The 21,855-nt window shown below is 35.9% G+C and overlaps 1 protein-coding gene across 1 annotated transcript in view; it reads left to right on the top strand.

Annotated features, from left to right (window-relative positions):
* The window catches only part of LOC131022705 (uncharacterized protein At5g01610-like), a 213,174-nt gene extending 208,448 nt beyond the window's left edge, over window positions 1-4,726 (top strand). The window contains exons 2-4 of the mRNA XM_057952222.1: window positions 2,252-2,559; window positions 3,804-3,858; window positions 4,232-4,726. Coding sequence (XP_057808205.1) covers window positions 2,473-2,559; window positions 3,804-3,858; window positions 4,232-4,602 — 513 coding nt within the window. The 5' untranslated portion in view covers window positions 2,252-2,472 and the 3' untranslated portion in view covers window positions 4,603-4,726. The remainder of the gene's footprint in view (window positions 1-2,251; window positions 2,560-3,803; window positions 3,859-4,231) is intronic.
* Window positions 4,727-21,855: the final 17,129 nt, after the last annotated feature.

Genomic DNA, 21,855 nt, shown 5'->3' with positions numbered 1-21,855 from the left:
TGATCACACTACTTTAACTTTTTTTTTAATAAATATTTTCTTAACCTTAACTACTATTTGATCTCTTGAACTTCTATTGAACTGTATCGAGAGTTCCGCAAAACATTCTCCTAATTTTATTATTTATATATAAGCTAGCGTTGGATTAAATAAGAGTATTTTTAACATAAATCACAAATTGGTTGCAATTAATCTATAAAATAGTTACAATTGATTTATAAAGTATATGCACTTTCGTTATACTGAAATTTTTTTATCTCTACAAAATATCCATATGAGAATCACTAATATTATTCCTATTTTCAAGAAAAATAGTGTATCCTGTCTATATATATTATAGGGTTAATTGCCTATGAATACACAAATTATACTTACATTTTGGTTTTTAACCATATCTAGTTTTTTGTTAAAAAAATACATAAATTTTTAAATCTGACTCCAAAAGTTCGTTGATCAATAACTTGATTGTTTGAATTCTGATGGACAATATGAAGATACCGTTGGAAAGTTATTGACGTTATCTTTCTAATGATACTTATATTGTTGGATTTTGGTCACCGGAAGTGGACGAAAAAAAGAAAAAAAAAAACATAGAGTTTCGTGACCTCAACTTTCATGCCATTTTTTTTACCACTTCCGATTATCAAAATCCAACAATATAAGTAATTAAGTATCTTTAGAAAGATAATATTAAGAGCTTTCCAACGGTACCTTCGGATTGCCCATCGGAATTCAGAGAATCAGTTCATTAGACGGCGAACTTTCGGCTCAAGTCAAATTTCAAAAACATACTCCCTCCGTCCACAAAAAAATAGTCCTAGAAGGGGACGACATGGGTTTTAATGAAGATGGTTGAGTTTATTGTGAGTGGAGAAAGGACCCCACTAAAAAGGTAGTATTAATAATAATAATTAAATATATTGTGAGTGTAGATAAGGGTCCACCATGTAATAGAATGTTTTCAAAAATAGAAAGTGACTAAATTTTGTAAACGTCCCAAAATGGTAAAATAGACTTTTTTTGTGGATGAACGGAGTATAAATTTATGTATTTTTTTTACCATAAAAATAAATTTGATCAAAAATCAAAATTTGGGCATACTTCATGTATTTATTGGCAATTAACTTTATATTATATAAAGAAAAACAAAATAAAAATAAAGAGAGAATTTCAAGTCCAGTGCAAATTAGAATGGTCCAACGGTCCATTAAGTGATCATCATCATATATCACATTTTGAAACATGGGCCAGAACTGTGCTAAGTGGGGGCCCACATATTTCCTTTATTTCAATTGGGCTCCTAAAAAGAATAACATATATATAGAGGGTACTTAAAATTTATCAATTTTTTTGATTTATATCATTTTTTTTTTTATCAAAAAATATACATGAATTTAAGATTGATTATGAATCATTTTATGGCAAAAATTTTCGTACAAATCCACTCTAATGTTGCAATAAAAAATAGAAATTTGTGGGACTAATCATATTGAAATTGTCATAATAAAAAGAAGAAGAAGAAGAAGAAGAAAAAGTATAAAAGAAAGGGGATAAGGAGGAGCCTTGAGATATAGTACTCATTTCGTAAGATTAATGTTATGTTATTTTTATAGTTATTGTTTTTGAATTAGAACTACAAGAGGTATATGAATTAGAATTAATGTTATGTTATTATGCAACCTGCACGCAGGTAGGACCTCAACATCACAGGTGAGAATACAACACCACTTAAAAATGGAAAAATATCATCGCATGTAGACGGGATTGAATCCAAGACTTCTCATAAAGAAGAGTTTTTGGGTGATTTTTATTATTATTGCTATTGAGATGAAAAATCAACTCGTACTCAATTGTTTTGATTCTTATATTTATTGTTAACTATACTTACATTTTATTCAAATATTACTAGATATTAAGGAAATTATAAAGATGTAAGAATATTGACCAGTGAGATACAAATTACAACTAATGCAAGCACTAACTCTCGTATTCTTGTCGAAGTACTTTGATTTGAATAGTGACTATATTAATTTAAATTAAATTGCTTCAATAGATTATATTTATAACTTTTCCAAAAAATAAAAAATTAAATAAAAATATAATGATAATCTATGTTTGACTATAACAAAGTACCAATCGTTCAATTTAAAAGCTAAAAAAAAATCATTTTTTGTTATTCTTTTTAAACGAAAGGATCCACTTCTATTAATTTTTTAAAATATACCCATTTATATCAACTTTTTTTTTGGAGGTACTTTCTATCAACTAATTACAAAGAAAACGACTGCAGTGTTGCGAAGAATAAATCAAAGTCTTCTCTCGCTCTTGAAATTGGGGTTTAATTCCTTCTCGATTTAGGAATTGGGGGTTAACTCAGATTTTTGCAGAGAGAAGCGAATTTACTTTTCAGATCTGAGGTTCTAGTGAATTTGATACAAAAATTTGTCGGCGCGATTGTTTAGGGCTTTGTGGATGGATCAAATTCTCAACAAGGTGGGTTCATACTGGTTGGGTCAAAAAGCAAACAAGGAAATCAACTCCGTTGGCGATGATATTAACGTAATTCTCTCAATCCTCTCTGATTATATATTTTGCTCTGTTTTTTATTACTATAATTTTGATTTCTGATAGCAGATGTTGAAATTTTTTGCTGGAATTTGGGTTTTTATGATTGTCTCTGAATGTTTTTGTTATGGGGGATTTTGATCAAAGACAAATTTTCCAGTTGCATTTAGGAAGGGCGACTAATATCGTGGTCATTTGGGATTTGATTTCGCTGGCTTTTGTCTCAACATTGGGTTTTTTATTGTTAAGAAGTGTTTAATTATATGTTTGGGTTTGTTTCGCAATTATTTCGGTAGTGAATGATCTATATTCTTAATATAGAATGTGTATTTAACTGCTTAAGTTAGATATTATGCTAGAATATGAATGCTCGTTGTGTTTACAGCTATGAGAATTGTTGAGCGATTGCAAACTCATTAATATATAATTCTGACTATGTTGAAAATTACAGAATAATCATATCTTTTGGAATAGCTATTTATGGCTTATTTATACAATTCTAGGAATTAGAATATTTTGTACCTTAATTTTGATTGTGGACTGTGAATCGAAGACGAATAGGGTGTCTTGTCTAGATTTTGGCAGGGAGGGTCGAATTTGCCGAGGCTTTCTGGAGAAACTTTTCTGTATTGTTTGGTCTAGTTTCAATGTTTTTGATCTGTGTGAGCTCTAATATTACTCTTATTGAAAATGTTATGTGCCAATTTGGTTAGGTAGTTCACTGATTTTTAAGTAAGTTTTATTTCTTCTCTCGTTCTTATTGCTGTTTGAGTTTAAGGGTTTGTAGAGCAGACATATGCAAGTTTGTATGTATGTTAAGGGTGCGTTCTCTTTGGTTGTAAATTTATCATGGAAAAAGGAAGGATAAATAAAATTTCACCATTTAAATCCTTCCTTTCTTTTCCCACATTTCCTACTAACCCTTACTCATTCCCTATTTACACTACAAAGGAGGGATAATATTATCCCTCCTTTGTAGTGTAAATGAGGAATGAGTAAGGGTCGAGTAGGAAATGTGGGAAAAGAAAGGAAGGATTTAAAGGGTGAAATTTTGTTTATCCTTCCTTTTCTTATGATAAATTTACAACCAAAGAGAACGCTCCCTAAGGTGTACAAACAATATATAAGCAATGACTAGTTATAACTTACAATTGATGAAGTCGTATGCTTCGCTCTTCATTTTCCCGTTTTTTTACTAATTTTCTTTTTTTTCATATTTTGCTTTCTATTTTGGTTAGTCGTTGGGTTCTAGTATCGAAGGAGGAGCCAAATGGCTGGTGAACAAGTTAAAAGGTTGGTTATTTATTCTCTTTTACACTGCATCTATGGTTATATTTTTTATCATCTTGCATGTGGAATATACTTTTTTCTCATACAACTCTTGTTATAAGCTGGAGTTTGATTTTTTTTTCTTGTATGAAGAGCTTTATGAAAGAATATATAATTGTTGTTGATAAATGAAGCGATTGTGGTTAATAGCCAACTTCTTGCTCTCTACTCATGGCAATATTCATAAGGTTTTTGGGCACGTGAATATATAAATGATCATCATGTTGTTTGATAACTTTATGAATGTTTCTTGGGATGAAATTTCCAATTGTAAGTGTGTAGCCGTCGTTTCCATAGTCTTGTGGAGTGAGGTTTGATAGAGCTAGTCTTTTTTCAGGTAAAATGCAGAAACCACTGCCTGAACTCCTAAAGGAGTATGATCTACCCGTAGGTATATTCCCCCGCGATGCAACCAACTACGAGTTCAACGAGGAGACTGGAAAGCTCATTGTTTACATTCCATCAGTATGTGAAGTGGGCTACAAGGATTCATCTGTATTGCGTTTCTCGACCATGGTGACCGGTTATCTGGAGAAGGGCAAGCTGGTGGACATCGAAGGGATCAAGACTAAGGTGATTGTTTGGGTTAAAGTTACTTGTATCTCATCCGAAAAATCGAAGATCAATTTCACTGCCGGAGTGAAGAAATCCAGAAGCAGAGATGCATACGAGGTTCTTAGAGATGGTATAGGCATAGACAAGTTCTAACACTACTCTGCAAGTCATGATTCGATCCCATGTTGTAATACTCTTGAGAAGATTTCTACTCTTTCGACGTTAAGGTTTAATGATGACTCTAATCGATGTGGTAAATACGCCCTCCGTTTCAATATTCATGGCTCGTATCCCTCCGTTTCAATATTCATGGCTCGTATTCCTTTGTGAATGATCGACTCTTTTGAGTTGAGGCTTGATGATTAACTCTACCACACGACATGAACTTTATGCTATTTTTTTGTCGACACAATATGATTGACAGTTTAACTATGTTTCTTTTGTTGGTTATTAAAATATGTGTTCTGATTATAATATATAAGTGGTAATATTTATGCTTATACAATAGTATTAGAGTAGCTCTTCATTTCAGGCATGATAGTATTTATACTTAAAACAAAAAAAATAAAGATTTATAAAACTAAATTAAAAAATACTTAATATAAAAAAACCTAAATATGTTGAATGAGATCGTATATTGATTTAGTTTTTCTTAAAATAAATTATAACATATAATATGTCATTATTTTTTAATAATTACATAATGTTCTATTAATATTTTATATAAAAAAATAAATACATAATCACAAAAATTAAAATATTAAAATTAAGAAAAAAGGGAAAATTGAAAACGTTTAAAATAAGATTTATAGTTTCAAGGAAAATATTACACCATTTGTCCTATTATGATAGGCTCGTTTTCCTTTTTAAAAAGTCCCATTAGAATAGGCTCGATTTCTATTTCAAGTACAAAAAATGTATTTAATTGGTGCGGACCACACCAGTTTCCTTCTAAATACTAGTAGTAAGTTTCTTAATCTCCGTGCCAAAAAGAAGTGAGCCTATTAAAGTGAGACGAATAGAGTATTACTTATCATTAAATATGTTAAAAGTTAAATTGTCATAACTTGTTCACTTTAAATTAATTTTTTAGATGTCATGGAGAATCAAATTAAAGGTCCTTTGACGATCTTTCTTTGAGGCTTATATTACATATTTTTTCAAAACATAATTAAATGAAAATAAAAAAAATGTGTTCTATCTACAAAATGAGAAAAAAAAAATCAAAATGAAAAAATTTACAATTTAAAAGTTAGTGGTGGTCAATTGATAAGCTAATGGATGGTTAATTTGATTTTCATGTATTGATTTTAATTTTTACATAGATTATGACCTTGATTTCTTCTTAATTTACAAAATTTCTATTAAAATTTATTTTAAGTTAAAAATTCTAATTTTAATATAGCATAAATTAGCTATGCATTTTCATAAAAATATCTGTTATTTTAGAAAAAATTAGATATAAAAGATGTAATGGATTTAACATATAAAAGAAAATTGAACTAATAAGTGTAAGAATAATCTAGAAGAAAAAGTTTAGAAAATTAATCACAATCATTTTAAATCATGACTCTAGAAGGACAAATTTAAAAATTTAATCACAACCACATTTAAAATGGAAACAATAGGGCCGGATGACCCTATTGAAGATACAAACTCAAATTTTCTCCACAAAATGAAAAACTACAATATTTAGCCATCTTTTATGCACTAGACCCTTTTAACCCATCGATTCAGCCCAGCTTTCTTTTTACCCATCGAAACCAGACCCAATCGCAGCGGCATCGACGGCCGCTCGCCCAAGCAATCGCTCTGGCGCTCCACGATTTGCTCCGCCGCAGCTTCGCGGATGCGGACGGAGGGCTCTCGCATCGAGCGGCCCCGGCTGCTGGCACGGCGGAGAAAGAGAGCGGCGCCGCGGATGTCGAGGAAGTGGGAGCGATTGCTGGGGCTCTGGTCGCCAAGAAAAGGCATAGTGTCGACGGCGGTTGCCGCCGTGGGCGACGACGGGCTGTTGTTGTTCGACGATATCGATTCGATCGGGGGAATTTTGAGTTTTTGGTTTTTTCTAATTTTTGGTGTGTCAGTGATGATTGTTATTGATGTTGTTTCTATATGTGCTGCACGTATGGCACTTATGCCAAAATGACCATTTTAAACACTTCTAGGGGTTTAGATATTTCATTTAGGGTTTAGATTATCCATTTATGGTTAAGATGTTCTATTTAGGGTTAAGATTATCCATTTAGCCTTTAGATGATGTTGTTTTTGTATTTGTATTGCTCGTATGAGCACTTATGGCACTATTAGTGCCATAAGTGCCAGAAGGACCATTTACTTGGTTAATTTTTTTTATTTCCCTTGGCACTTATGTCACTAATAGTGCCATAAGTGCCAACAAGACCATTTTACTTAGTTTTATTTTGGATTTCCGTTGACACTTATGGCACTAATAGTGCCAAAAGTGCCAACGAAAATTTAAAATAAAACAAAGTAAAATTTTGGCACTTATGGTACTAATAGTGCCATAAGTGCCTAACCCGACCCGGCACGCGACCGCGTGCCTGATCCTACCCGGTCCGCCTCATTAAGGGTAATTTTGTCCGAAATCGTAAAATATGGCCAAAATTTAAGTTTTTTCAAAATTCGGCCAGAAATTGAGTTTTATGTTCCATTTGGGCTACTTCAAAATTTTACTCTTTAAAATGGGTGAAAGACATATAACCAAAGCCACGTAGTATAGGAGTTATTTAGCCACCAATATAAAAATATGACTTTAGGGTGCAAAAGGCATTGAAAGACATTCTTACCCTTACTAATTAGCGAATAAAATTAAAACTAAACTAAAAGAAATTTTGACTTACAAAATATAACAAAATTAAAATGAAGTTTGTTTGATTTACAGAATTTAAAATAAAACAAAAAAAAAAAGACAGTTTGAAATCAGATTTGCTCTATGCCGATCTCTCTCTCCCCGTTGGGTGCGGATCCTCTACTGTGGAAAAAATACAGCACAAGCTACTGTATCTCCCTAATAGATTTATCCTCGTGAAACGAATTTTATATTTTATTAGAGAAACTGCATGCATATACAGTGCGAACTATAAACTATATGGACCAAATTTTAATTAACTTAACAAATTTTGCAAAAATAGCCAGGGCTGTAAACAAACTAAGCCGCTCGCGAACTATTTGGAGCTCGGCTCGAAAAAAGCTCATTCAAATTCGTTTAGAGAAACTCGATAAATAAACAAATCAAACTTGAGCTTAGTAGTATTTGGCTCGTTAGCTCGTGAACATGTTCGTCAAGTGATTCGGCTCGAAAAATATAAATTATTAGTATATACAACTTATATTTATCCACTAAAATTAATAATAATTATATTAAATCTCTACTTAATTTTGTTTTGTTATAAAAACAAAATTAATATATTTATTATTTTTCATAAAATAATTTATTTTTAAAATAAAATAATCAATATTTTGAATATAAATATAAATTTAAAAAATTCGTGAGCCTCAAAGTATTCGGTAAGTAAAGTTCGGGATTTGATTCGATATTAAACAAATCAAACTTGAGCACATCACTATTCGGCTAGGCTCAGTTCGATTACATCCCTAAAAATAGCTATGACATTGGACTGTCATTCGTGATATACCCTTTTTTTTTCCAATTTCTGGTCGAGAAATGTTATGCAATATCGACATCCACAAAAATAAAAGCATTAAATTTATTAATCTTATTATATGATAATACAGTTTTTCATCAGGATTTTTTTTCCGTTAATTTAATGGTAGTTTTGCAATTTAACATGAATTGAAGATAATCTTACAGAAGTCAAAGAGGAGAGGAGAGGAGAGAAAAATAAGAGGGAAACAAGCTATATATATGTTTTTTAAAAAATAAGAGTTTAAAGAAGAAAGAGAGAGAAAGATGAGAGAGGATTAGGGTTGTATACGAATCGAGCTGAGTCGAATACTTTCAAACTCGGGCTCGGTTCATGAAAATTTGGCTCGGCTCGAGTTCGAATTCGAGCTTTAAAATAAGCTCGAGCTCGGTTCGCCTATATAATACTAAGTTCGAGTTTGGTTTGAATTCGCCTCGTTAATTATTCGTTTATCTCAGACTCGAGCTCGGCTCGAATTTGACTCAAATTTCAGGCTTGATTTCAAATCTAGGCTCGAATTCGAGCTCGGTTCGAATTATTTATATATTAAGGTTTCATTAAATAAAAAATTATAATTGTTCATATATTTCTAAACTATTTATGAGTCATAATTTATACTCTCTTCGTCCACCAATCCGTGTCCTAGGGGAAGGGTTATTTATCACTTCCCCTAGGATATGAATTGGTGGACGGATGGAGTAATTTATTTTTAGTAAATAGATTATTTGTCAAGTTAGTTGTAAATTATTTTTATTATTAAGAAAATATTTAACAAATGAAATTATAAAATTATTATTTAATGAACATATTCGCGAGACTATTCGTGCGAAGGTATGAGCTGAATATGTTCGCAAGCTCACGAGCTGAACATGTATAGGCTTGAGTTCGGCTCGATAATTTAATCGAGCTCAGATTCAGGCTCAAATTCAGCTCGTTTAGAAAACGAACGAATTTCGAACGGGCTTTTTTCGAATCGAGTCCCGAATAGCTCGCGAGCGGCTTGATTCATTTACAGCCTTAGAGAGGATATATACAAGTTAAGCAGCCAATAATGAGATTTTAATTTTAATTCAGAATTATGGTGTTAGAAAACCAAAACATTTCCAAACACATATTTTCCTCTAAACACGAGCACATCCGCATATTAAAACAAATCTACCATAATGCTTCATCAAAGTTTTTAAAAAATCGCAAGGATAAAGACTACGTTGTGAACGAAGATCATTACTCAAACAACATCAAATCAAGCACAAAAATATAGATTCATGCCCTAAGTTATAGTTCCCATAAACGGCGTCAGTTGGTAAAGCTGATATAGATCTATCTAGGGAAATTCACAATTTGGTTTAAACCGTAGACCAAATCAAACCAAACCGTATTTGTGCGGTTTAATTTGGTTTACGGTTTGAAAAATATGGTTTGATTTATATTTTAGAAAAAATATGATTTACGGTTTAGGTTTGGTTTTTTAAAATTATAGACCAAACCAAACCGTAAAAATTATTATTATTATTATTATTATTATTATTATTATTATTATTATTATTATTATTATTATTATTATTATTATTATTATTATTATTATTATTATTATTGTAGTTGTTAGGTCCGAAGGGTCTCGGATAAGTGTATGGGGGGGGGAAATACACCTATGGGCTATTTTTCGAGTTAAAACGAAACTTCAAATACAAACTGACTCAACCTGTTTACTGAAAAGAGTTTTGTCAAAACAGGGTTGACGACTGATACTGAATACACGTAAGGTTTCAGTCGAGTTTGATAAACAGAGATATGTTATGAATCTTACTGACTATCAGATGATAGATCAGTTAGACTGATAATACACGCAGCGGAAAACTTTTATTTCGAAATAGCCTGTGTAATTAAACACGTGTTTAATTACACAGGCTATTTCGAAATAAAAGTTTTCCGCTGTCAGTCGTTAGGTTTCTCTTTGCAATTAATCAGTTTTCAGTTTAAGAAGGTAAGAGCACAAGTAAGAATGGAAGTACTGAAAGCTGTAAATAACACAAAGAATTTTATGTGGTTCGGAAAACACTTCCTACATCCATGGTCGGTTGATCAGACCAACAACTTCACTGGGCAAGTGCCTACGAGTGTACTGCAAACCGATGCTAGTGCTTACGGGTGCACAACAAACCTGAATGTGTGCTTGCGGGTGCACACAAACTGAGACGACTGAAGATCCTATCTTCAGTACCAACGCACCTGGTTGGATTTCTCACTCCTAGCGCACACTGGGCACTAAGACCTCACGGAGACAGAACACCGGTCTGAACTCCTTTTCGACACAAACACTAAATTTGGTTGATTGAAGAGAGGTTTGAAAACTTGCCAACTAAACCACAAAGAACAAGTTCTTTGCAGTCAGTTTTACCTAGGCTTTGGATATACAATATTTGCCTAAGGTCTAAGAGAATGTATGTAAACTCCTTTTCGACACAAACACTAAATTTGTGATTCTCTTTTTCGATTCAAACTTTGGGGAGGCTTGGTTTAGCTGAGTAAATTTGCCAGCGTTTCAGCTTATGTTGTTGAATCGGTGAAGATTGAAGTGATCCTCGAGCGCTATTTATTGGAGACATTTTGAATAGATCCGTTGGCAGAGATGGTCTTCAAGATTTCTTCCGTTAGAGAGTAATTTGAACTTGTGTTGAGGCTTCACTCTTCGAGGTTCCTTGTTTGGTGAGAACGGCTACTTTGAAGAGCAGGAGATGCGACATCTCTGAAAAGGTAATCACCAAAATGAATAGCCTCTGCAGAGAAAGGACGATCCTCAGATCTCTACATTTAATGCGGCTGTACTTCTGGAGTGCGTGGCTTCCTTTGAACGTTGGGGGTTCAGTCCGAGGAAGAATGTTGAACTGATACTTGACTTTAGTATCAGTCAGCTGAATCCACATGGCACGCATTAAGTAATCGTCGAAACTGATCCTTCGACTGATAGGTCAAATATCAATATTTGACTTTGCCTTACTCGTTACTTCAGTCAGCATCTTCAGTCTTCAGTCTTCAGTCCTTCGTTCTTCAGTCTTCAAAACAGCAACTAAACGAGAGAAAGAACTCTAACACTTGAGTTCGAACAGTTCTAGTCTATTACAATTGAAACCTATTGATTTTGCTATCATCAAAACTAGGATTAGGATATTTCATTAAGTTCCCAACAATTTTCCCCTTTTTGATGATGCCAAAACCATACAACAATTCTAAGCAAGAAAAAGACTGAACTCAAAGCACAAGTTATAAAACAGGGTGAATACTATTCCCCCTTAACAATAGAACCTAAAACTTGCACTTTGAAGGAAGAACACAACAGTTTAAAGAAACTGAACGAAGACAAAACTGAAAGGCATTAATCAGAGCCTGGAAAAAAAGTTATTGTCATCAGGTTGAGATCAAAGAAAAGTTCTTTTTATTAAAGAAAAACTGATGAGACATCAGTTCAAATTACAGGAAGAAGGTAGAACAGCCAAGACGAGCAGGTTCTAAAGTTTATGATTTCTAACCATACAGATTGAATACAATCTTCCTGATATTGTCAAAATCATCAGAATTGGAGTTTGTGGGCACATTCCAGATTTTGCAGATGGTTTCGACTTCTCTCTTGACGGATTCTCTGTTGACGCCATTTTCGACTCTTGGAGGGCAAACTGTCGTCTTCAGGGAATTAGAGGTCGGAATATTTGCTTCTCTTTGAGCAGTTTGCATCCTTTCAACCATTTCTCTTTTATTTCAGTTAACAAGAAAGTATTTCGATGCTTCTCTTTAGAAATTCTGATTCCTGTTAAGATTGGCAAAGACAACCCACTTGGTGCAGCATTCTTTCAGCTTTTCCCACCATTCATTCATGTCAGTTGGTATCCACTGATCTTGTCTATCAAATCTATCCAGGTAGGATACCAAGAGTCATTCGCTGACATAATGCTTCAATCTTTGTTCTTCTCGAAGCATTTGAGGAAAAGGTTGTTGAGGAAGTGATCGTTGAGTATCTTCACCCAGGTGGAGAGCCTTATTGGCCTTGGGCTCTGGATCTCTGGATGAGGAGCTTTCTTCTCTGGGTCTCTTTCTGTTGTATTCTCTTGAGGCAGAAGGAGCTTGAACAGAAGGGTTGGCAACGCGTGAGATGAAAGCTTGGGATTTGGCAAATGCCTGTGCCAAATCTGCAGGAAGGTCAAGTTCACGATTATCCATATACTCTTCCCCCTTTTTGGCATCATCCCTAGGGAGAGAGTTGAATTTTCTTTGAAGTTCTTTGATATCACTGAGCATTAATTGGATGAGTGTGGAGTTCGACGATTCTCGAACCACTTTGAGCTCACTTTCAAACTTCGCAAGTCGGGCAAAGATTGGACGGAGCTCTTCTGCAACCATGAGTTTGGCATCAGTTGCAGTTATGAAATCTTTCATGAACTCAATGCGCAGTTTTTCAATATGAGATTGGAGATCCAGAAGATGTTGCTTGGACTTGATCTCTGCTTCTAATACTTGTTGCTGCATCTCCTTGAGGTCCTGTTGGACTTTTGGAAATCCAGCTTGAGTTGGAATCATGGCTTGTTGGAGCTTAAGGTGATCAATTTCGGCTTTCAGAATTTGAAGGCGAAGAGTTGTAATGCGGACATCATGATTTATCATGTCCTCTCTAGCCTGTTCTTCAACATAGATGAGATACTTGAGGAATTTGGCACCATAGATGTCTTGATGTTCTCTCTCGTGCTTGAGTGTTTCAATCTCGAGCTGTTGATCAGAAATAACTTCCAGCAAGGCAGCAACTGGATTTTCCGTTCCTTCAGGGATCACAATGGGTCTTGACGGGTTATCTTCTTTTCCATTCAGTGATGAAGCCATCTGTGTCATCGTCTGAATCATACCGAATAACTCCTGGTCGGCGAGGGAGTTCAATAAATTCAACCAGCAGTTCAAGGGGAACATGAGGTGCCCTGGGTTGCTTTTTAGAGGTTGAAGCTCCTTGAGACGAAGTCGTAACATCAGAAACTTTGGTTGGAGCAGGAGGAATGATTTGTTCGTCATTCGTAGAAGAGAAAAGAGCAAAGGTGTGTCATTTTCTATCGTTGTGACCCTCGGCAGAAGTTGGGTCATCAGAGAAGAAGATTGGTGGTGACGATGGAGGAGGAACTTCTGTGATGTCCTCAATGCATCCTACCCGAGTGGAAGAGTCATTATCTTCAGCTGATGGTATCTCAGCTGCAGGAGGGGAAGTGGGATTTTCAGCCTTATCAATGTCACCGGGCTGAGTGCTTTAATGATAGGACAATTAATGGGTTCAGTTGTCCGTGGTGCTGACTGTTCTGAAGAAGGCATGGCAGTGGTGGTGTCTGCCATTAGATGACTGATTGAATCAGTCATGAACTGATTCAGAGAAGATGGATCCGGACTTTGAAGATAAGGAGACGATGGAGTAACAAAGCCATAGACTTGAGTCTTTTCAACAACTTTGGATGTGCACGTGCCAGCATTAGCATCGAGAATCAGGGTGTTTCTGGTGTACCCTTGTGATTCAAGATAGTACAGGTAAACTTGTCAAAGCTATAAATGACATCCCATAATCTGGTGAAATTGAAGATGCTAAACAGAGTGGCTTCTTCAATTTCAAAAGAATCTTCAGTCTCAAAACGTTGAAATTCATTGACTTGAGGGCAGGAAGTCGTCTTGAGAAATGTGTAGGTAAGAAGTCTATGAAGATTTTGATAGACTTCTAGAGAGGTATCGAAATCACCAAGAAGAGATAACAGATGATTTGTGGCATTTCTCCTGGCCTCAGATTGCATGGCTGCTACAGCTTGAATTTTCTCTCATGAACCAGAACGATTAGGTTCTGAGGGAGACTGTAGAACAGCTTTTCCCTTGGATTTGTGTGAGAGTTGAGTTTTGGGGGAGAGTTTGGAGACAACTTTGGATTTGGAGGTAGAGACTGCTTTGGATTTGGATTTGGAGACTGCTTTGGACGATGTTTTTGGGAGAGAGGAACATAGACGGCGAGGTACATTTGTGGCAGGAATGGAGGGAGAGAGAATGGGGCATTCATCAGTGGGAGGTTCAAGGGGTTCCGACTCATCAGTTTCATGAGAAGAAACAACAATTGCCTTCGATTTCTTGAAAGGCTTAGGTCCACCTTTTGCCACTTTAAAGAGCCGAAAACCATCAGTGAATGACAGCATCTCCGACCAGTAAATGAGAGGAAAATTCTTTGTCCCTTGATGATGACTTGAGAAACTTTGTTTCCCTGTCGGAGCAAGTTGGCAGGCTTGGAATTGCGAGGTTCGCTGAAAAGAAGATCGAGGTAAGCCTGTTCCCATTTGTAAGGTCCTTCCGTCAAAAGAGCAGCTAGGATATTTTTCTGGGGTTAAGACGCCTTATCTGGGGTTCCCGTTGCGCCAATCCAATATTTTTGAATGATTTTGCCTAGCAGAGTGTATCTAGGCTTTAGAAGAGATAAGACAAAGGTTCCTTCAGTAGACTTGTTTGTCTCCTTTATTGCCATTTTGAGAGTGGCGTTGGCTTCCTCATCTGAGAGGGATGAGAGTGACGGACCACTGTTCGAGAGGTTGAACAATTCTCTGACAATGTTTGTAACATTAAGAGTTTTCTCCTGTTCACTCGAGAGATCTGATGAGGTGTAAACTGTGATTGTGGATAGGAGCTCGCCTGATTCGTTGAATTGCAAATTCTCATATAATTGTTTGACTGTAGCAGTGAGTAGATAATCCGCTTCTCTGGTTACAAAGGTCATCCATCGATGTAGAGTCAGAATCTTTTCTGCTTTTGCGTGTTCCGGCTTTGTCTGAAATGATGGAGTGTCTACTGACTGTTCATATCTGATGTCTTTGGTGGTGCAGTCGATTTTCTTGGTGCCGAACTTCTTTCCGTCAGATTTTGCCATTTTTTTTGTATCCGTAGAAGACAAATTTTGCGCAGGACAATCTCACAGTAGGGTGCTGTGGATTAGAGATTAGTTTGCATGCAAGAGGGAGAGACAATTGATGAGTTGTGAGAGAGTGGGCGTTATGATGGAGAAAATGCAATCGTAGGAGATGAACAGTTACTTAGGGCAATTGAAAAGACATCGGCGGTTTGAAATCCGCCGCCAAGTCGAATTTAATGATTTTTAAAATCCGTAATAAATGCTCGTCAGAGAAATTTCTTAAAAAAATAGATTTTAAATGATGAAGAATATTTGGCGTAATCTCTAATAATGAAAAAAGGGCAGAAAATGAGATCAAATCATGCGTAGGTCAGAATGAGATAGATTCAAAAGGTAATTTGAATAAATCTTGTTCAACAAGAAAAACATAGTCTTTGAATTCAATAAAATATTATCTCAGTTCCTATCAGTTACAGTTAAGAACACTTCAGTTGAAGATTTTAGTGTGTTTTCAACAACACTGTAAAGTTCACAACAATGTGCTGCACTTAACCATAACTGGACTGATGTTCATAATGAGTTTCTTCTTTCACGACTTCAAGTGATCAGATAGTAACGTTCCCCCTCAGCTTGACAACCAGTTTAATAAGCTAATGTTCCCATCAAGGCATTCTCAAAGTGGGAGCAAATAAATTGTTCAATCTAAGGTTTTAAAAACAATCCATTAAAAGAAGGGTTGACTGAAAAGGCTACCAAAGAGAGAAATATCTATAACCGATGATCTATCAGTTTCAAAACATCAACAGTTCGAGTTGCAAAAATAGAGCAAGCAGTCAGTGAGCTTCTAATCAGTTCTAAGAACATCATTTACAAAAGTATGAATTTTAAAGAGAATTAACATCCTGCACCTTCCTTTGACTTTAGTCGATGCGATGTCTCTTGCTCGTTCTCTTCTCTGGATTTTCAGAAATCTCTGCAGCTTTCTACCATTTTCCTTTCTTGTCTCCTTCTTGATTCTTGTGGTCGTGAAACTCAGGCATTGCGTCGCCTTCGGTCTGTATTCCAAATTGATGTTGAAGATTCATAACCGTTGATTCAAGGAATGCAAATTTGACCCTGAGATCATAAATCTCATTTTCTTGTGATAGCAGCCTTTCCTTTAACAGTTGGATTTCCTCATCAGAAGGCGGTTTTGCTGACTTTGGGATTTCATCACCTGAATCTTCATTCCTTGTGTTTTCATCTGTAGGATGAGCTTGACGGTTTGGAGACTCAAGGTGAGTTTCATATTCACTGTTGAGCTATTCCTTGAGAAGACCTTTGGAAATTAGATATTGCCTGAAGTTTGGAGACCAATCATGGATTGCATCCCAAAAATTTGTGACTTTGAAATTTTTAAGGACACTATCCTCAAGAGCTTCCATTTCTGTGAATGTCAGAACTTCATCAATTCCATGAAATTTAGATCTTGGCATAGTTTTGACAAAGATGTAGAAGAAGTAGAGGCGACAGAGACACAGTGTTGAGCAAGGAGCATCAGATAATTTTTTAGAAATGCAAGTGGTGTCACGGTGGATGATGAAGCAGCATCGATATCAGTATGCTCAGCATACTTGACCTTTTTGTTGAAGCTTTCGAGACAAAATTGGAAGAATCCAGTGAGAGGAGGACGTAGCTCTTCTGTTGGACTTTCCTCTTTATCAGCGATTGGAGACCTGTTTGGTAGTTGTTTTTCTTGACTATGAGAAGGATCAGCAGAGGATGATGGTGGTTGTTGAGAAGATTCACCAGCTGGAATTGGTAAGTCCTCTGATGTCTTCTTTGCGACTTCCTCAATATATTCCTTGGATAATGACAGAGAAGAATCAAGATCAATCTTGACTGGAGTTGCAAGACTGTCGAGGTTTCTTTTGAAGGAGCCTCGAGTTCTGTAGTGAACCTCTGTAGTTGATACAAGGGTTTCACTGATCACACTGGGAAGCACTCTGGCTGAGCTCTTTTGTCCTTCAAAAAGATGAATTGTTGAAGGAACCTTGGTGGCATTCTTCCAGAAGCATTGAATGGACCTAGTGTTGTGAAGAATGTTGGAAGAAACTCTTGTTCCTTGACGCAGATGTTTGGAGGAGTGAGTTTCCCCCTTTTCTTCTGCTAGAATTTGAAGAGAGGCCTTTTTCCCAGTTAAATGGTCCTTCTTGCAAGAGTGCGATCAGCACCAGTTTGTGTGGCCTCGACAGGTGATCTGGCAACCCAAGAATGCCAAACCAGCATCTCTTAATCATCTTGGCAATAAGTCTGAGATGAGGATGAAGTTTTGACATGCTCAAGACGTCTTTGATGTTTGCCGTGGAAGAACCATCTTCTTTCAGAGCTACTCTCAAAAGAGTGACAACTTCTTCATCTGTGAATGTGGGAAATGGTCCTTCAGAAGGGAGTTGAAAGATTTGTTTCACGGCCTTCGAGACATTGATCTCGACTTCAGTTGACTCCTTGAAATCTTCTGAGGTGAAGATTTTGATCCTTGCAAGATAGTCTCCAGTAGCCTCATCAAGCTTTATAGTGTCGTAGAACTTCTTGATCGTAGAACTTCAGGCTGGTGTTGATTGCAAGAAACTGACCCATCCATGTCTTTTCAAGATCTCATTGATCTTACTTTGTTCAGAGAGCTTCTGAAGAGCCTCAGGAGTGACGATGGGTTCGTAGCAGACAACTTGTTGAGAAACGGATTTTGAAGATTTTGCCATGAGTAGCTTGTGAGACGAAGGGTTTCTGCAAAAATCTTGAGAATTTCTCACAGAAGATGAACTGTCGATTTCATGGTGAGTCAAGGAGAAAGAAGACACACTTTGATTTGAGATGTAAGGGTCTCAGAGATTGAGTAAATCCTTTGCAGAAGATGAAACGATTTTGAAGAAAATATGGAAGATTGTGCACAAGGCGATTTCAATGATCTTTTGAAATCCGTGCAAATAGAGACGTGACACGTGTGGATCAATCCGCTTGTTAGTAAAAAGGGCGGGATCGTGCAAACATGGAGATAAATGTTTAAAGAAAGAAAAACCTAAATAAATTGCATGAGAGAAGTTGAAAAGCTGAGTATACATAGAACAGAGAATTTAAGTAATTCTTAATAAAGACATTTCAGTCAGACATTTTAGCAACTGATGAGAAGTCTTACAAAACAGCTGGTTTAAGCAGCACAGTTGAGTTCCTGAAAGGTGTTTTGTTCTTCTTTAGTTGTTGACTGATAGCGTCAGTTCCGAGTCATCAGTCGATGAAGTTTCCCCTTGACTGATGACTGGTTCTGCTTTAGACAATTTGGCTTTTGTCTGTTGCTTCTCCTGATTTTCATCTTTCATCCTTCTTCTGATCTGCAGTGATGTTTCATGGATCACCTTTTCGAATACTTCTGACGTCTTCTTGAATTCCTTTTCTACTTCTTCAAGAAGAGGTAGAAGTTCCTGCTTCTGAGACTGTAAGAGTTTCAGTCTGTTGAACAGTCTGCGTTCTTGAATACTTCTTCTATCAACTTCGACTTCATCTAAGAGATAGTACATGACATTTTCTCGAATGTTTTGCACATAGAGAGTCTTTCTGATGATTTCACAATGATCCCTAAGGAGATTTTCAAATCTCATTCTTAGGTCTTGATATTCCTGTCGAACTTGATCATAGTCACTAATTTCTTCTGGAGGTGAGTGGGTTGGACTCATGTTTTCTTCACAGAAGATGGATCTGTCGTTGAGGTCTGAATCCAATGGCCCAATCTCAAGTCCGTTGACTCCTCGAAAGAATGTGTTGACATAGTCACTAGACGAGTCTTCCTTGGTCCTGTTCATGAGGGAAAGAAAAAGGAAAACACAGGAACGGAGAAAGGAACACAGAACATGCAAACCCAATAAAAATCTTTAAAAGATTTTAAGAAGTGAAAATAACCCTACGTAGGATCTAGTTCAATAGGACTTTGACCAAAGCAAAATTGTTCTTGCGAACAACCAGCTCTGATACCAATTGTTAGGTCCGGAGGGTCTCGAATAGGTGTATGGGGGGAATACACCTATGGGCTATTTTTCGAGTTAAAACGAAACTTCAAATACAAACTGACTCAACCTGTTTACTGAAAAAGAGTTTTGTCAAAATAGGGTTCACGACTGATACTGAATACTCTTCAGTAAAGAGTTATTAGTTAAGTCAAAGACTTTAACTGATACACGTAAGGTTTCAGTCGAGTTTGATAAATAGAGATATGTTATGAATCTTACTGACTATCAGAGGATAGATCAGTTAGACTGATAACACACGCAGCGGAAAACTTTTATTTTGAAATAGCCTGTGTAATTAAACACGTTGTCAGTCGTTAGGTTTCTCTTTGCAATTAATCAGTTTTCAATTTAAGAAGGTAAGAGCACAAGTAAGAATGGAAGTATTGAAACCTGTAAATAGCACAAAGATTTTTACGTGGTTCGGAAAACACTTCCTACATCCACGATCGGTTGATCAGACCAACAACTTCACTGGGCAAGTGCTTACGAGTGCACTACAAACCGATGTTAGTGCTTACGGGTGCACAACAAACCTGAACGTGTGCTTGCAGGTGCACACAAATCGAGACAACTGAAGATCATATCTTCAGTACCAACGCACCTGGTTGGATTTCTCACTCCTAGCGCACACTGGGCACTAAGACCTCACGGAGACAGAATACCGGTCTGAACTCCTTTTCGACACAAACACTAAATTTGGTTGATTGAAGAGAGGTTTGAAAACTTGCCAACTAAACCACAAAGAACAAGTTCTTTGCAGTCAGTTTTACCTAGGCTTTGGATATACAATATTTGCCTAAGGTCTAAGAGAATGTATGTAATCAGCAGTGACTGATTTTGTCTTTGTGATTCTCTTCTTCGATTCAAACTTTGGGGAGGCTTGGTTTAGCTGAGTAAAAAATTTGGCAGCGTTTCAGCTTATGTTGTTGGATTGGTGAAGATTGAAGTGATCCCCGAGCGCTATTTATTGGAGACGTCTTGAATAGATCCGTTGGCGGAGATGGTCTTCAAGATTTTTTCCGTTAGAGAGTAATTTGAACTTGGGCTGAGGCTTCAATCTTCGAGGTTCCTTGTTTGGTGAGAACGGCTACTTTGAAGAGCAGGAGATGCGACATCTCTGAAAAGGTAATCACCAAAAGGAATAGCCTCTACAAAGAAAGGACGATCCTCAGATCTCTGCATTTAATGCGGCTGTACTTCTGGAGTGCGTGGCTTCCTTTGAACGTTGGAGGTTCAATCCGAGGAAGAATGTTTAACTGATACTTGACTTTAGTATCAGTCCGTTGAATCCACGTGGCACGCATTAAGTAATCAGTCGAAACTGATCCTTCGACTGATAGGTCAAATATCAATATTTGACTTTGTCTTACTCGTTACTCCAGTCGGCATTTTCAGTTTTCCATCTTCAGTCCTTCGTTCTTCAGTCTTCAGTCTTCAGAACAGCTACTAAACTAGAGAAATAACTCTAACACTTGATTTCGAACAGTACTAGTCTATTACAATTGAAACCTGTTGATTTTGGTATCATCAAAACTAGGATTAGGATATTTCTGTAAGTTCCCAACAGTTATTATTATTATTATTATTAACTTAGTAATTTGTTGCACACTTATGTTATGTTTTTTCATGTTAAGAAAGAAAGATGCAATGAATGGTGTAGATAATTAGATATTACTCATTATATGCTATTAATTATTGTCATATTTGTTTTCATACAATATTCATGTTGGATTGTTGGTTTTATCACATAAGTTGAAGATGTGAAGTTTATGCAATTTTTTATTTTTTTGCAAAAGGTGTTATTTTATTTTTATTCTTAAAATACACATAAAGTCATTTCATCTATGTCTTAGAATAGTTTTTTTTTGTATTTCGGCTATTATTTTTAATAATATTTTATTTTTATTATTTTTGAAGATCTTTTTATTACTTTGAAACAATAAAATAAAAAATATAAAAAAAAATCGCAAACCAAACCGCACCAAACCGCATTAATACAATTTGATTTGGTTTGATTATTATACTAATACAGTTCGGTTTGGTTTTAAAAAATTATAAAACCGTATTTTACGATTTGATTTGGTTTAGTGTCAAACCGCACCAAACCAAACTGCGAACACCCCTAGAGCTATCCAAATATTTTTCATGTAAAAAAGTTGTGACATGTATTTTGTTAAGCACATTAAAGCGGATTTTATTTGTGAAATAGCTAATACTCCCTCCGTCCATGAAAGAACTTCCTAAGAGGGAGTGGCACGGGTATTAAGAAAAAATATTGTTAAGTGTATTGAGAGTGGTGAAAAAGTGTTATAATTAATATTGAGAGTTGTGAAAAGTGAAAAGTAAGAGGATTATAAGTGGTGGGGTATAGTCCAAAAATAGGTAGGAAGTTCTTTTGTGGACGTCCCAAAAAGGAAAGATAGGAAGTTCTTTCGTGGACGGAGGGAGTATTAAATACAAAGCCACTGATGATGTTCGTCGCCTTAAGGTGCATTTTGAAAATTTAATGCCTTTTGCAAGCGATAATTCTTTTGGAGATATGAAGTTGCGTCCGATCCGAGGATGAATTGTTTCGATGCGGTAGAAATGATGGAGAATAATAAATATAGTGGTTTTATTTATTACTCCCTCCGTCCCAATAAAAGTGGCCACTTTTTTTTGGGCACGGAGATTAAGAAGGGAATTGTTATGTTTTAATTGAGTGTGACCCACCAAAATTAGTGAGTAATTTTTAGAAAGTGGCCTACAATTGTTGACCAAATTAGTGAGTAATTTTGACATTTTTAGAAAGTGGCCT

Source organism: Salvia miltiorrhiza, chromosome 4, assembly GCF_028751815.1.
Source record: "Salvia miltiorrhiza cultivar Shanhuang (shh) chromosome 4, IMPLAD_Smil_shh, whole genome shotgun sequence".
NCBI classification, from domain to species: Eukaryota; Viridiplantae; Streptophyta; class Magnoliopsida; order Lamiales; family Lamiaceae; genus Salvia; species Salvia miltiorrhiza.
This window is presented reverse-complemented; position numbering and strand designations above follow the sequence as displayed.